A 17,021-nucleotide genomic window follows, 5' to 3' on the forward strand; every position below is an offset into this window, starting at 1 on the left:
ACATGCCGGTGTCACTGTGACATTGGCATTGAGGTGGTGGGGCCCGATCACCCCGTGCCACTGGTTTGCTGTGGATCCCAGAAACTTCTCAAGGCCCCTTGTTGCTTCCATCTTTTTGCTTTTTTCATCCAAAAAGAAATATAAAAAAAATAGTATTTTATCTTTGAAAGTCCGACCTAAGAAAACATAAAATTATTTATCCTATATGGTAAGCGCGAGCGAAAACGGGAGGATAAAGAAACATAAGTGCAAAAACAAAAATCAGATGTGTCCTTAAGGGGTTAAAAAGATTCTCAGAGACGCTGCGAATAGTGAAATATAAAGAGACCCCGGGGGGCCCCAGCTGAGTCCTCACGTGTTTACAGGAAAACTTCCCCCTGTCTGTTGTGTTTCCCATTAGGAACTGGAACTATTGATCTGAATGATTAATTATCTGACGGCCAAGGTGACAGGAGATAGATCACAGCAAAATAGTGTAGACATTAGTGCCGCCACCCCACTAATACAGAACACCGCCACTGTGTCATATGATAAACACTGCTCTACTGTGTGTGCAATAACCTTCTCTTTACTCACTGTGCCGCCAAACCAGGAGCCGCCACCACGGTACGTACAGATATCATCTGTTCCCTGTTTGTCCATGAGAGCAAAACAATCAGCTATAAAGCTCCTCTACCCTATTCACATCCATAGGGGGAAGTATTATAGTAGTTATATTCTTGTACATAGGGGGCAGTATTATAGTAGTTATATTCTTGTACATAGGGGCAGTGTTATAGTAGTTATATTCTTGTACATAGCAGTATTATAGTAGTTATATTCTTGTACATAAGGAGCAGTATTATAGTAGTTATATTCTTGTACATAGGAGCAGTATTATAGTAGTTATATTCTTGTACATAAGGAGCAGTATTATAGTAGTTATATTCTTGTACATAGGAGCAGTATTATAGTAGTTATATTCTTGTACATAGGAGCAGTATTATAGTAGTTATATTCTTGTACATAGGAGCAGTATTATAGTAGTTATATTCTTTTACATAGGGGGCAGTATTATAGTAGTTATATTCTTGTACATAGGAGCAGTATTATAGTAGTTATATTCTTGTACATAGGGGGCAGTATTATAGTAGTTATATTCTTGTACATAGGAGCAGTATTATAGTAGTTATATTCTTGTACATAGGGGGCAGTATTATAGTAGTTATATTCTTGTACATAGGGGCAGTATTATAGTAGTTATATTCTTATACATAGGGGGCAGTATTATAGTAGTTATATTCTTGTACATAGGAGCAGTATTATAGTAGATATATTCTTGTACATAGGGGGCAGTATTATAGTAGTTATATTATTGTACATAGGGGGCAGTATTATAGTAGTTATATTCTTGTACATAGGAGCAGTATTATAGTAGTTATATTCTTGTACATAGGGGCAGTATTATAGTAGTTATATTAATGTACACAGGGCAGTATTGTAGTAGTTATATTCTTTTACATAGGGGCAGTATTATAGTAGTTATATTCTTGTACATAGGGGGCAGTATTATAGTAGTTATATTCTTGTACATAGGAGCAGTATTATAGTAGATATATTCTTGTACATAGGGGGCAGTATTATAGTAGTTATATTATTGTACATAGGGGGCAGTATTATAGTAGTTATATTCTTGTACATGGGAGCAGTATTATAGTAGTTATATTCTTGTACATAGGAGCAGTATTATAGTAGTTATATTCTTGTACATAGGGGCAGTATTATAGTAGTTATATTAATGTACACAGGGCAGTATTATAGTAGTTATATTCTTGTACATAGGAGCAGTATTATAGTAGTTATATTCTTGTACATAGGGGCAGTATTATAGTAGTTATATTCTTGTACATAGGGGCAGTATTATAGTAGTTATATTCTTGTACATAGGAGCAATATTATAATAGTTATATTCTTGTACATAGGGGCAGTATTATAGTAGTTATATTCTTGTACATAGGAGCAGTATTATAGAAGTTATATTCTTGTACATAGGGAGCAGTATTATAGTAGTTATATTCTTGTATATAGGAGCAATATTATAATAGTTATATTCTTGTACATAGGGGCAGTATTATAGTAGTTATATTCTTGTACATAGGAGCAGTATTATAGTAGTTATATTCTTGTACATAGGAGCAGTATTATAGTAGTTATATTCTTGTACATAGGAGCAGTATTATAGTAGTTATATTCTTGTACATAGGAGCAGTATTATAGTAGTTATATTCTTGTACATAGGAGCAGTATTATAGTAGTTATATTCTTGTACATAGGGGCAGTATTATAGTAGTTATATTCTTGTACATAGGGGCAGTATTATAGTAGTTATATTCTTGTACATAGGGGGCAGTATTATAGTAGCTATATTCTTGTACATAGGAGCAGTATTATAGTAGTTATTTTATTGTACATAGGAGCAGTATTACAGTAGTTATATTCTTGTACATAGGGGGCAGTATTATAGTAGTTATATTCTTGTACATAGGAGCAATATTATAATAGTTATATTCTTGTACATAGGGGCAGTATTATAGTAGTTATATTCTTGTACATAGGGGGCAGTATTATAGTAGTTATATTCTTGTACATAGGAGCAGTATTATAGTAGTTATATTCTTGTACACGGGGCAGTATTATAGTAGTGATTTTCTTGTACATAGGAGCAGTATTATAGTAGCTATATTCTTGTACATAGGAGCAGTATTATAGTAGTTATAGTCTTGTACACAGGGGGCAGTATTATAGTAGTTATATTCTTGTACATAGGGGCAGCATTATAGTAGTTATATTCTTGTACATAGGGGCAGTATTATAGTAGTTATATTCTTGTACATAGGAGCAGTATTATAGTAGTTATATTCTTGTACATAGGAGCAGTATTATAGTAGTTATATTCTTGTACATAGGGGCAGTATTTATAGTAGTTATATTCTTGTACATAGGGGCAATATTATAGTAGTTATATTCTTGTACATAGGGGCAGTATTATAGTAGTTATATTCTTGTACACGGGGCAGTATTATAGTAGTTATATTCTTGTACACGGGGCAGTATTATAGTAGTTATATTCTTGTACATAGGAGCAGTATTATAGTAGTGATTTTCTTGTACATAGGAGCAGTATTATAGTAGCTATATTCTTGTACATAGGAGCAGTATTATAGTAGTTATACTCTTGTACATAGGGGGCAGTATTATAGCATTTATATTCTTGTACATAGGGGCAGAATTATAGTAGTTATATTCTTGTACATAGGGGGCAGTATTATAGTAGTTATATTCTTGTACAGAGGAGCAGTATTATAGTAGTTATATTCTTGTACATAGGAGCAGTATTATAGTAGTTATTCTCTTGTACATAGGAGCAGTATTATAGTAGTTATATTCTTGTACATAGGGGCAGTATTATAGTAGTTATTCTGTTGTACATAGGAGCAGTATTATAGTAGTTATATTCTTGTACATAGGACAAGTATTATAGTAGTTATATTCTTGTACATAGGACCAGTATTATAGTAGTTATATTCTTGTATATAGGAGCAGTATTATAGTAGTTATTTTCTTGTACATAAGAGCAGTATTATAGTAGTTAAGTAGTTATATTCTTGTACATAGGAGCAGTATTATAGTAGTTATATTCTTGTACATAGGGAGCAGTATTATAGTAGTTATATTCTTGTAGATAGGAGCAGTATTATAGTAGTTATATACATGTACATAGGGGCAGTATTATAGTAGTTATATTCTTGTACATAGGAGCAGTATTATAGTAGTTATATTCTTGTACATAGGAGCAGTATTATAGTAGTTATATTCTTATACATAGTAGCAGGATTATAGTAGTTATATTCTTGTACATAGGGGGCAGTATTATAGTAGTTATATTCTTGTACATAGGGGCAGTATTATAGTAGTTATATTCTTGTACATAGGGAGCAGTATTATAGTAGTTATATTCTTGTACATAGGAGCAGTATTATAGTAGTTATATTATTGTACATGGGAGCAGTATTATATTAGTTATATTCTTGTACATAGAGGGCAGTATTATAGTAGTTATATTCTTGTACATAGGGGGCAGTGTTATAGTAGTTATATTCTTGTACATAGAGGGCAGTATTATAGTAGTTATATTCTTGTACATAGGGGGCAGTATTATAGTAGTTATATTCTTGTACATAGGGGCAGTATTATAGTAGTTATATTCTTGTACATACGAGCAGTATTATAGTAGTTATATTCTTGTACATAGGGGCAGTGTTATAGTAGTTATATTCTTGTACATAGAGGGCAGTATTATAGTAGTTATATTCTTGTACCTAGGGGCAGTATTATAGTAGTTATATTCTTGTACATAGGAGCAGTATTATAGTAGTTATACTCTTGTACATAGGGGGCAGTATTATAGCATTTATATTCTTGTACATAGGGGCAGAATTATAGTAGTTATATTCTTGTACATAGGGGGCAGTATTATAGTAGTTATATTCTTGTACATAGGAGCAGTATTATAGTAGTTATATTCTTGTACATAGGAGCAGTATTATAGTAGTTATACTCTTGTACATAGGGGGCAGTATTATAGCATTTATATTCTTGTACATAGGGGCAGAATTATAGTAGTTATATTCTTGTACATAGGGGGCAGTATTATAGTAGTTATATTCTTGTATATATGAGCAGTATTATAGTAGTTATACTCTTGTACATAGGGGGCACTATTATAGTAGTTATATTCTTGTATATAGGGGCAGTATTATAGTAGTTATATTCTTGTATATAGGGGCAGTATTATAGCAGTTATATTCTTGTACATAGGAGTAGTATTATAGTAGTTATATTCTTGTACATAGGGGCAGAATTATAGTAGTTATATTCTTGTACATAGGGGCAGAATTATAGTAGTTATATTCTTGTACATAGGGGGCAGTATTATAGTAGTTATATTCTTGTACATAGGGGGCAGTATTATAGTAGTTATATTCTTGTACATAGGAGCAGTATTATAGTAGTTATATTCTTGTATATAGGGGCAGTATTATAGTAGTTATATTCTTGTACATAGGGGCAGTATTATAGTAGTGATATTCTTGTACATAGGGGCAGTATTATAGTAGTTATATTCTTGTACATAGGGGCAGTATTATAGTAGTTATATTCTTGTATATAGGGGCAGTATTATAGTAGTTATATTCTTGTACATAGGGGCAGTATTATAGTAGTGATATTCTTGTACATAGGGGCAGTATTATAGTAGTTATACTCTTGTATATAGGGGTAGTATTATAGTAGTTATATTCTTGTACATAGGAGCAGTATTATAGTAGTTATATTCTTGTACATAGGAGCAGTATTATAGTAGTTGTATTCTTGTACATAGGAGCAGTATTATAGTAGTTATATTCTTGTAAATAGGAACAGTATTATAGTGATTATATTCATGTACATAGGAGCAGTATTATAGTAGTTATATTCTTGTACATAGGAGCAGTATTATAGTGATTTTATTCATGTACATAGGAGCAGTATTATAGTAGTTATATTCTTGTACATAGGAGCAGTGTTATAGTAGTTATATTCTTGTACATAGGGGCAGTATTATAGTAGTTATATTCTTGTACATAGGGGGCAGTATTATAGTAGTTATATTCTTGTACATAGGGGGCAGTATTATAGTAGTTATATTCTTGTACATAGGGGCAGTATTATAGTAGTTATATTCTTGTACATAGGAGCAGTATTATAGTAGTTATATTCTTGTACATAGGAGCAGTATTATAGTAGTTATATTCTTGTACATAGGGAACAGTATTATAGTAGTTATATTCTTGTACATAGGGGCAGTATTATAGTAGTGATATTCTTGTACATAGGGGGCAGTATTATAGTAGTTATATTCTTGTACATAGGGGACAGTATTATAGTAGTGATATTCTTGTACATAGGAGCAGTATTATAGTAGTTATATTCTTGTACATAGGGAACAGTATTATAGTAGTTATATTCTTGTACATAGGGAACAGTATTATAGTAGTTATATTCTTGTACATAGGGGACAGTATTATAGTAGTTATATTCTTGTACATAGCGGCAGTATTATAGTAGTTATATTCTTGTACATAGGAGCAGTATTATAGTAGTTATATTCTTGTACATAGGGAACAGTATTATAGTAGTTATATTCTTGTACATAGGAGCAGTATTATAGTAGTGATATTCTTGTACATAGGGGACAGTATTATAGTAGTTATATTCTTGTACATAGGTAGCAGTATTATAGTAGTTATATTCTTGTACATAGGAGCAGTATTATAGTAGTTATATTCTTGTACATAGGGGGCAGTATTATAGTAGTTATATTCTTGTACATAGGGGGCAGTATTATAGTAGTTATATTCTTGTACACAGGGGCAGTATTATAGTAGTTATATTCTTGTACATAGGGAACAGTATTATAGTAGTTATATTCTTGTACATAGGGGGCAGTATTATAGTAGTTATATTCTTGTACACAGGGGCAGTATTATAGTAGTTATATTCTTGTACATAGGGAACAGTATTATAGTAGTTATATTCTTGTACATAGGGGGCAGTATTATAGTAGTTATATTCTTGTACACAGGGGCAGTATTATAGTAGTTATATTCTTATACATAGGGGGCAGTATTATAGTAGTTATATTCTTGTACACAGGGGCAGTATTATAGTAGTTATATTCTTGTACATAGGGAACAGTATTATAGTAGTTATATTCTTGTACATAGGGGGCAGTATTATAGTAGTTATATTCTTGTACACAGGGGCAGTATTATAGTAGTTATATTCTTATACATAGGTAGCAGTATTATAGTAGTTATATTCTTGTACATAGGAGCAATATTATAGTAGTTATATTCTTGTACACAGGGGCAGTATTATAGTAGTTATATTCTTATACATAGGTAGCAGTATTATAGTAGTTATATTCTTGTACATAGGAGCAATATTATAGTAGTTATATTCTTGTACACAGGGGCAGTATTATAGTAGTTATATTCTTGTACATAGGGAACAGTATTATAGTAGTTATATTCTTGTACATAGGGGGCAGTATTATAGTAGTTATATTCTTGTACATAGGGGCAGTATTATTGTAGTTATATTCTTATACATAGGTAGCAGTATTATAGTAGTTATATTCTTGTACATAGGGGGCAGTATTATAGTAGTTATATTCTTGTACACAGGGGCAGTATTATAGTAGTTATATTCTTATACATAGGTAGCAGTATTATAGTAGTTATATTCTTGTACATAGGGAACAGTATTATAGTAGTTATATTCTTGTACATAGGGGGCAGTATTATAGTAGTTATATTCTTGTACACAGGGGCAGTATTATAGTAGTTATATTCTTATACATAGGGGGCAGTATTATAGTAGTTATATTCTTGTACACAGGGGCAGTATTATAGTAGTTATATTCTTGTACATAGGGGCAGTATTATAGTAGTTATATTCTTGTACATAGGAGCAGTATTATAGTAGTTATATTCTTGTACATAGGAGCAGTATTATAGCAGTTATATTCTTCTACATAGGGGCAGTATTATAGTAGTTATATTCTTGTACATAGGGGGCAGTATTATAGTAGTTATATTCTTGTACATAGGAGCAGTATTACAGTAGTTATATTCTTGTATATAGGGGCAGTATTATAGTAGTTATATTCTTGTACATAGGGGCAGTATTATAGTAGTTATATTCTTGTACATAGGGGCAGTATTATAGTAGTTATATTCTTGTACATAGGGGGCAGTGTTATAGTAGTGATATTCTTGTACATAGGGGCAGTATTATAGTAGTTATATTCTTGTACATAGGGAGTAGTATTATAGTAGTTATATTCTTGTACATAGGAGCAGTATTATAGTAGTTATATTCTTGTACATAAGAGCAGTATTATAGTAGTTATATTCTTGTACATAGGAGCAGTATTATAGTAGTTATATTCTTGTACATAGGAGCAATATTATAGTAGTTATATTCTTGTACATAGGAGCAGTATTATAGTAGTTATATTCTTGTACATAGGAGCAGTATTATAGTAGTTATATTCTTGTACATAGGAGCAGTATTATAGTAGTTATATTCTTGTACATAGGAGCAGTATTATAGTAGTTATATTCTTGTACATAGGTAGCAGTATTATAGTTGTTATATTCTTGTACATAGGGGCAGTATTATAGTAGTTATATTCTTGTACATAGGGGGCAGTATTATAGTAGTTATATTCTTGTACATAGGGGCAGTATTATAGTAGTTATATTCTTGTACATAGGGGGCAGTATTATAGTAGTTATATTCTTGTACATAGGAGCAGTATTATAGTAGTTATATTCTTGTACATAGGGGACAGTATTATAGTAGTGATATTCTTGTACATAGGGGGCAGTATTATAGTAGTTATATTCTTGTACATAGGAGCAGTATTATAGTAGTTATATTCTTGTACATAGGAGCAGTATTATAGTAGTTATATTCTTGTACATAGGGGACAGTATTATAGTAGTGATATTCTTGTACATAGGGGGCAGTATTATAGTAGTTATATTCTTGTACATAGGGGCAGTATTATAGTAGTTATATTCTTGTACATAGGAGCAGTATTATAGTAGTTATATTCTTGTACATAGGGGGCAGTATTATAGTAGTTATATTCTTGTACATAGGGGCAGTATTATAGTAGTTATATACCTGTACATAGGGGGCAGTATTATAGTAGTTATATTCTTGTACATAGGGGCAGTATTATAGTAGTTATATTCTTGTACATAGGGACAGTATTATAGTAGTTATATACCTGTACATAGGGGGCAGTATTATAGTAGTTATATTCTTGTACATAGGGGCAGTATTATAGTAGTTATATTCTTGTACATAGGGGGCAGTATTATAGTAGTTATATTCTTGTACATAGGGGGCAGTATTATAGTAGTTATATTCTTGTACATAGGAGCAGTATTATAGTAGTTATATTCTTGTACATAGGAGCAGTATTATAGTAGTTATATTCTTGTACATAGGGGGCAGTATTATAGTAGTTATATTCTTGTACATAGGAGCAGTATTATAGTAGTTATATTCTTGTACATAAGAGCAGTATTATAGTAGTTATATTCTTGTACATAGGAGCAGTATTATAGTAGTTATATTCTTGTACATAGGAGCAATATTATAGTAGTTATATTCTTGTACATAGGAGCAGTATTATAGTAGTTATATTCTTGTACATAGGAGCAGTATTATAGTAGTTATATTCTTGTACATAGGAGCAGTATTATAGTAGTTATATTCTTGTACATAGGAGCAGTATTATAGTAGTTATATTCTTGTACATAGGTAGCAGTATTATAGTAGTTATATTCTTGTACATAGGGGCAGTATTATAGTAGTTATATTCTTGTACATAGGGGGCAGTATTATAGTAGTTATATTCTTGTACATAGGGGCAGTATTATAGTAGTTATATTCTTGTACATAGGGGGCAGTATTATAGTAGTTATATTCTTGTACATAGGAGCAGTATTATAGTAGTTATATTCTTGTACATAGGGGACAGTATTATAGTAGTGATATTCTTGTACATAGGGGGCAGTATTATAGTAGTTATATTCTTGTACATAGGAGCAGTATTATAGTAGTTATATTCTTGTACATAGGAGCAGTATTATAGTAGTTATATTCTTGTACATAGGGGACAGTATTATAGTAGTGATATTCTTGTACATAGGGGGCAGTATTATAGTAGTTATATTCTTGTACATAGGGGCAGTATTATAGTAGTTATATTCTTGTACATAGGAGCAGTATTATAGTAGTTATATTCTTGTACATAGGGGGCAGTATTATAGTAGTTATATTCTTGTACATAGGGGCAGTATTATAGTAGTTATATACCTGTACATAGGGGGCAGTATTATAGTAGTTATATTCTTGTACATAGGGGCAGTATTATAGTAGTTATATTCTTGTACATAGGGACAGTATTATAGTAGTTATATACCTGTACATAGGGGGCAGTATTATAGTAGTTATATTCTTGTACATAGGAGCAGTATTATAGTAGTTATATTCTTGTATATAGGGGCAGTATTATAGTAGTTATATTCTTGTACATAGGGGGCAGTATTATAGTAGTTATATTCTTGTACATAGAGGCCGTTTTATAGGGGGTTGCAGTGTTCGCTGTCCTTTCTGTCTCTTTATTACACTGCTCCTGGTTTTCCGTGTAATGTTGGGATCCCTCCCCGATCCCCCTGAACCCTTCTGTTGTCCCCGGTACATTAGTGTCGGTGTTCTCGCCCCCTGATGGCGTTGAAGGGCTTTGCGCTAATCTCCGCCCTGCTCTCGTGCTGCTCCTGGCTGCGGCTCTTTATAGATGGCGTCACACGATTGCTGCCTGTAATTATTTTGCTTGTTTTCTCCATTCTTGTCGCCGGCTTCGTTTGCTCGCACGCAGGAGCTGAGCTGATTGTGCACATCAGGAACGCCTCCGTCATAATAGCCTCCATTATTAGTCGCCTGCATGACTCCGAGCGCCTGTGTTTACCCTGGTCCTGTGCCAGCTTCACCTGCGGCGCTCGTCACTCCGGCAGGGGAATGGTTAAACCACTGGGCCTCCACAATATGGCCGACACTCCTGCCCGTCCTTATGTCTATTCTGGGTTTCAGGTCGGAGCAAGCGTCTCGTAGGAAGAAGGAAAGTCGTAAGAAGATGAAGCGATATCTGCTGATCGGCCTGGCCACCGTGGGCGGGGGGACGGTGATAGGTGAGGGTCTCCGTCCTCCGTCATCACGTTGCTGGTTACTTCCCGTAGCGCTCCTACCCTCTCTTCTTCTTACGACAGGTCTGACGGGAGGACTCGCGGCCCCCCTTGTGGCCGCAGGAGCTGCCACGATCATCGGCAGCGCGGGGGCTGCAGTTCTGGGGTCCACCGCCGGCATCGCCATCATGGCGTCCCTCTTCGGAGCAGCAGGGGCCGGACTGACAGGTTAGTGGTCGGGATCATGGCGACCGTTAGGTATAGGGCTTTATTCTGTGCCTGATCTCACAAGACGCCATTCTCCTGACTTAGGATATAAGATGAAGAAACGTGTTGGCGCCATAGAGGAGTTTGAGTTCTTACCTCTGACCGGTGGTCGTCAGCTCCACATCTGCATCGCCGTCACCGGGTGGCTGTCCACGGGGAAATACGGTGAGAGTGGTTGTTCCTTCTGTCGCTGCAGGATCCAAGGAGACGTCTCCTTGTATAACGGCTTCATATCATCTGCAGGAAGCTTCGCCGCCCCATGGCAGAGTCTGCTGCACTCCACCGAGCAGTACTGCCTGGCCTGGGAGTCCACCTACCTGACGGAGCTGGGAAACACACTGGACACCCTGCTGACCGGCCTGGTGAATATCGTCGCACAAGAAGCCCTGAAATACACCATCTTGTCCGGTAGGACCATAGCATTACGCCTACTGTATTATCCTCCAGAGCTGCACTCACTATTCTGCTGGTGCAGTCACTGTGTACATACATTACATTACTGATCCTGAGTTACCTCCTGTATTATACTCCAGAGCTGCACTCACTACTCTGCTGGTGCAGTCACTGTGTACATACATTACATTACTGATCCTGAGTTATATCCTGTATTATACTCCAGAGCTGCACTCACTATTCTGCTGGTGGAGTCAGTACATATATTACATTACTGATCCTGAGTTACATCCTGTATTATACTCCAGAGCTGCACTCACTATTCTGCTGGTGGAGTCAGTACATACATTACATTACTGATCCTGAGTTACCTCCTGAATTATACTCCAGAGCTGCACTCACTATCCTGCTGGTGCAGTCACTGTGTACATACATTACATTACTGATCCTGAGTTACATCCTGTATTATACTCCAGAGCTGCACTCACTATTCTGCTGGTGCAGTCACTGTGTACATACATTACATTACTGATCCTGAGTTACATCCTGTATTATACTTCAGAGCTGCGCTCACTATTCTGCTGGTGCAGTCACTGTGTACATACATTACACTACTGATCCTGAGTTACATTCTGTATTATACTCCAGAGCTGCGCTCACTATTCTGCTGGTGCAGTCACTGTGTACATACATTACATTACTGATCCTGAGTTACCTCCTGTATTATACTCCAGAGCTGCACTCACTATTCTGCTGGTGCAGTCACTGTGTACATACATTACATTACTGATCCTGAGTTACATCCTGCATTATACGCCAGAGCTGCACTCACTATTCTGCTGGTGCAGTCACTGTGTACATACATTACATTACTGATCCTGAGTTACATTCTGTATTATACTCCAGAGCTGCGCTCACTATTCTGCTGGTGCAGTCACTGTGTACATACATTACATTACTGATCCTGAGTTACCTCCTGTATTATACTCCAGAGCTGCACTCACTACTCTGCTGGTGCAGTCACTGTGTACATACATTACATTACTGATCCTGAGTTACATCCTGTATTATACTCCAGAGCTGCACTCACTATTCTGCTGGTGGAGTCAGTACATATATTACATTACTGATCCTGAGTTACATCCTGTATTATACTCCAGAGCTGCACTCACTATTCTGCTGGTGGAGTCAGTACATACATTACATTACTGATCCTGAGTTACCTCCTGAATTATACTCCAGAGCTGCACTCACTATCCTGCTGGTGCAGTCACTGTGTACATACATTACATTACTGATCCTGAGTTACATCCTGTATTATACTTCAGAGCTGCGCTCACTATTCTGCTGGTGCAGTCACTGTGTACATACATTACATTACTGATCCTGAGTTACATTCTGTATTATACTCCAGAGCTGCGCTCACTATTCTGCTGGTGCAGTCACTGTGTACATACATTACATTACTGATCCTGAGTTACCTCCTGTATTATACTCCAGAGCTGCACTCACTATTCTGCTGGTGCAGTCACTGTGTACATACATTACATTACTGATCCTGAGTTACATCCTGCATTATACGCCAGAGCTGCACTCACTATTCTGCTGGTGCAGTCACTGTGTACATACATTACATTACTGATCCTGAGTTACATTCTGTATTATACTCCAGAGCTGCGCTCACTATTCTGCTGGTGCAGTCACTGTGTACATACATTACATTACTGATCCTGAGTTACCTCCTGTATTATACTCCAGAGCTGCACTCACTATCCTGCTGGTGCAGTCACTGTGTACATACATTACATTACTGATCCTGAGTTACATCCTGTATTATACTCCAGAGCTGCGCTCACTATTCTGCTGGTGCAGTCACTGTGTACATACATTACATTACTGATCCGGAGTTACATCCTGTATTATACTCCAGAGCTGCACTCACTATTCTGCTGGTGCAGTCACTGTGTACATACATTACATTACTGATCCTGAGTTACATCCTGCATTATACTCCAGAGCTGCACTCACTATTCTGCTGGTGCAGTCACTGTGTACATACATTACATTACTGATCCTGAGTTACATCCTGTATTATACTCCAGAGCTGCGCTCACTATTCTGCTGGTGCAGTCACTGTGTACATACATTACATTACTGATCCTGAGTTACATCCTGTATTATACTCCAGAGCTGCGCTCACTATTCTGCTGGTGTTGTCACTGTGTACATACATTACATTACTGATCCTGAGTTACATCCTGTATTATACTCCAGAGCTTCACTCACTATTCTGCTGGTGCAGTCACTGTGTACATACATTACATTACTGATCCTGAGTTACATCCTGTATTATACTCCAGAGCTGCACTCACTATTCTGCTTGTGCAGTCACTGTGCACATACATTACATTACTGATCCTGAGTTACATCCTGTATTATACTCCAGAGCTGCACTCACTATTCTGCTGGTGCAGTCACTGTGTACATACATTACATTACTGATTCTGAGTTACCTCCTGTATTATACTCCAGAGCTGCACTCACTATTCTGCTGGTGCAGTCACTGTGTACATACATTACATTACTGATCCTGAGTTACATCCTGTATTATACTCCAGAGCTGCACTCACTATTCTGCTGGTGCAGTCACTGTGCACATACATTACATTACTGATCCTGAGTTACATCCTGTATTATACTCCAGAGCTGCACTCACTATTCTGCTGGTGCAGTCACCGTGTACATACATTACATTACTGATCCTGAGTTACATCCTGTATTATACTCTAGAGCTGCACTCACTATTCTGCTGGTGCAGTCACTGTGTACATACATTACTGATCCTGAGTTACATCCTGCATTATACTCCAGAGCTGCACTCACAATTCTGCTGGTGCAGTCACTGTGCACATACATTACATTACTGATCCTGAGTTACCTCCTGTATTATACTCCAGAGCTGCACTCACTGTTCTGCTGGTGCAGTCACTGTGTACATACATTACATTACTGATCCTGAGTTACATCCTGTATTATACCCCAGAGCGGCACTCACTGTTCTGCTGGTGCAGTCACTGTGTACATACATTACATTACTGATCCTGAGTTACATCCTGTATTATACCCCAGAGCTGCACTCACAATTCTGCTGGTGCAGTCACTGTGCACATACATTACATTACTGATCCTGAGTTACATCCTGTATTATACCCCAGAGCTGCACTCACTATTCTGCTGGTGCAGTTACTGTGTACATACATTACATTACTGATCCTGAGTTACATCCTGTATTATACCCCAGAGCTGCACTCACAATTCTGCTGGTGCAGTCACTGTGCACATACATTACATTACTGATCCTGAGTTACATCCTGTATTATACTCCAGAGCTGCACTCACTATTCTGCTGGTGCAGTCACTGTGCACATACATTACATTACTGATCCTGAGTTACATCCTGTATTATACTCCAGAGCTGCACTCACTATTCTGCTGGTGCAGTCACCATGTACATACATTACATTACTGATCCTGAGTTACATCCTGTATTATACTCCAGAGCTGCACTCACTATTCTGCTGGTGTAGTCACTGTGTACATACATTACATTACTGATCCTGAGTTACATCCTATATTATACCCCAGAGCTGCACTCACTATTCTGCTGGTGAAGTCACTGTGTACATACATTTCATTACTGATCCTGAGTTACATCCTGTATTATACTCCAGAGCTGCACTCACTATTCTGCTGCTGCAGTCACTGTGTACATACATTACATTACTGATCCTGAGTAACATCCTGTATTATACTCCAGAGCTGCACTCACTATTCTGCTGGTGCAGTCACTGTGTACATACATTACTGATCCTAAGTTACATCCTGCATTATACTCCAGAGCTGCACTCACAATTCTGCTGGTGCAGTCACTGTGTACATACATTACATTACTGATCCTGAGTTACATCCTGTATTATACCCCAGAGCTGCACTCACTATTCTGCTGGTGGAGTCACTGTGTACATACATTACATTACTGATCCTGAGTTACATCCTGTATTATACCCCAGAGCTGCACTCACTATTCTGCTGGTGCAGTCACTGTGTACATACATTACATTACTGATCCTGAGTTACATCCTGTATTATACCCCAGAGCTGCACTCACTATTCTGCTGGTGCAGTCACTGTGTACATACATTACATTACTGATCCTGAGTTACATCCTGTATTATACCCCAGAGCTGCACTCACTATTCTGCTGGTGCAGTCACTGTGTACATACATTACATTACTGATCCTGAGTTACCTCCTGTATTATACTCCAGAGCTGCACTCACTATTCTGCTGGTGCAGTCACTGTATACATACATTACATTACTGATCCTGAGTTACATCCTGTATTATACTCCAGAGCTGCACTCACTATTCTGCTGGTGCAGTCACTGTGTACATACATTACATTACTGATCCTGAGTTACATCCTGTATTATACTCCAGAGCTGCACTCACTATTCTGCTGGTGCAGTCACTGTGTACATACATTACATTACTGATCCTGAGTTACATCCTGTATTATACTCCAGAGCTGCACTCACTATTCTGCTGGTGCAGTCACTGTGTACATACATTACATTACTGATCCTGAGTTACATCCTGTATTATACTCCAGAGCTGCACTCAATATTCTGCTGGTGCAGTCACTGTGTACATACATTACATTACTGATCCTGAGTTACATCCTGTATTATACTCCAGAGCTTCACTCACTGTTCTGCTGGTGCAGTCCCTGTGTACATACATTACATTACTGATCCTGAGTTACATCCTGTATTATACTCCAGAGCTGCACTCACTATTCTGCTGGTGCAGTCACTGTGTACATACATTACATTACTGATCCTGAGTTACATCCTGTATTATACTCCAGAGCTGCACTCACTATTCTGCTGGTGCAGTCACTGTGTATATACATTACATTACTGATCCTGAGTTACATCCTGTATTACACTCCAGAGCTGCACTCACTATTCTGCTGGTGCCGTCACTGTGTACATACATTACATTACTGATCCTGAGTTATATCCTGTATTATACCCCAGAGCTGCACTCACTATTCTTCTGGTGCAGTCACTGTGTACATACATTACATTACTGATCCTGAGTTACATCCTGTATTACACTCCAGAGCTGCACTCACTATTCTGCTGGTGCAGTCCCTGTGTACATACATTACATTACTGATCCTGAGTTACATCCTATATTATACTCCAGAGCTGCACTCACTATTCTGCTGGCGCAGTCACTGTGTACATACATTACATTACTGATGCTGAGTTATATCCTGTATTATACCCCAGAGCTGCACTCACTATTCTGCTTGTGCAGTCACTGTGTACATACATTACATTACTGATCCTGAGTTACATCCTGTATTATACTCCAGAGCTGCACTCACTATTCTGCTGGTACAGTCACTGTGTACATACATTACATTACTGATCCTGAGTTACATCC

At 37.0% G+C, this 17,021-nt stretch overlaps 1 protein-coding gene across 2 annotated transcripts in view; it reads left to right on the plus strand.

Moving 5' to 3' along the window:
• TMCO4 (transmembrane and coiled-coil domains 4) overlaps window positions 1-17,021 on the plus strand; it is a 164,589-nt gene that overhangs the window by 83,031 nt on the left and 64,537 nt on the right. For both annotated transcript variants that reach the window (XM_073655561.1, XM_073655560.1), the window contains exons 6-9: window positions 10,753-10,850; window positions 10,929-11,072; window positions 11,157-11,276; window positions 11,355-11,519. In XM_073655561.1, coding sequence (XP_073511662.1) covers window positions 10,753-10,850; window positions 10,929-11,072; window positions 11,157-11,276; window positions 11,355-11,519 — 527 coding nt within the window. The remainder of the gene's footprint in view (window positions 1-10,752; window positions 10,851-10,928; window positions 11,073-11,156; window positions 11,277-11,354; window positions 11,520-17,021) is intronic.

The sequence above is a fragment of the Phyllobates terribilis genome, unplaced genomic scaffold (assembly GCF_046119375.1).
Source record: "Phyllobates terribilis strain yellow unplaced genomic scaffold, ASM4611937v1 Scaffold_12__6_contigs__length_324123572, whole genome shotgun sequence".
In the NCBI taxonomy this organism is placed as follows: Eukaryota; Metazoa; Chordata; class Amphibia; order Anura; family Dendrobatidae; genus Phyllobates; species Phyllobates terribilis.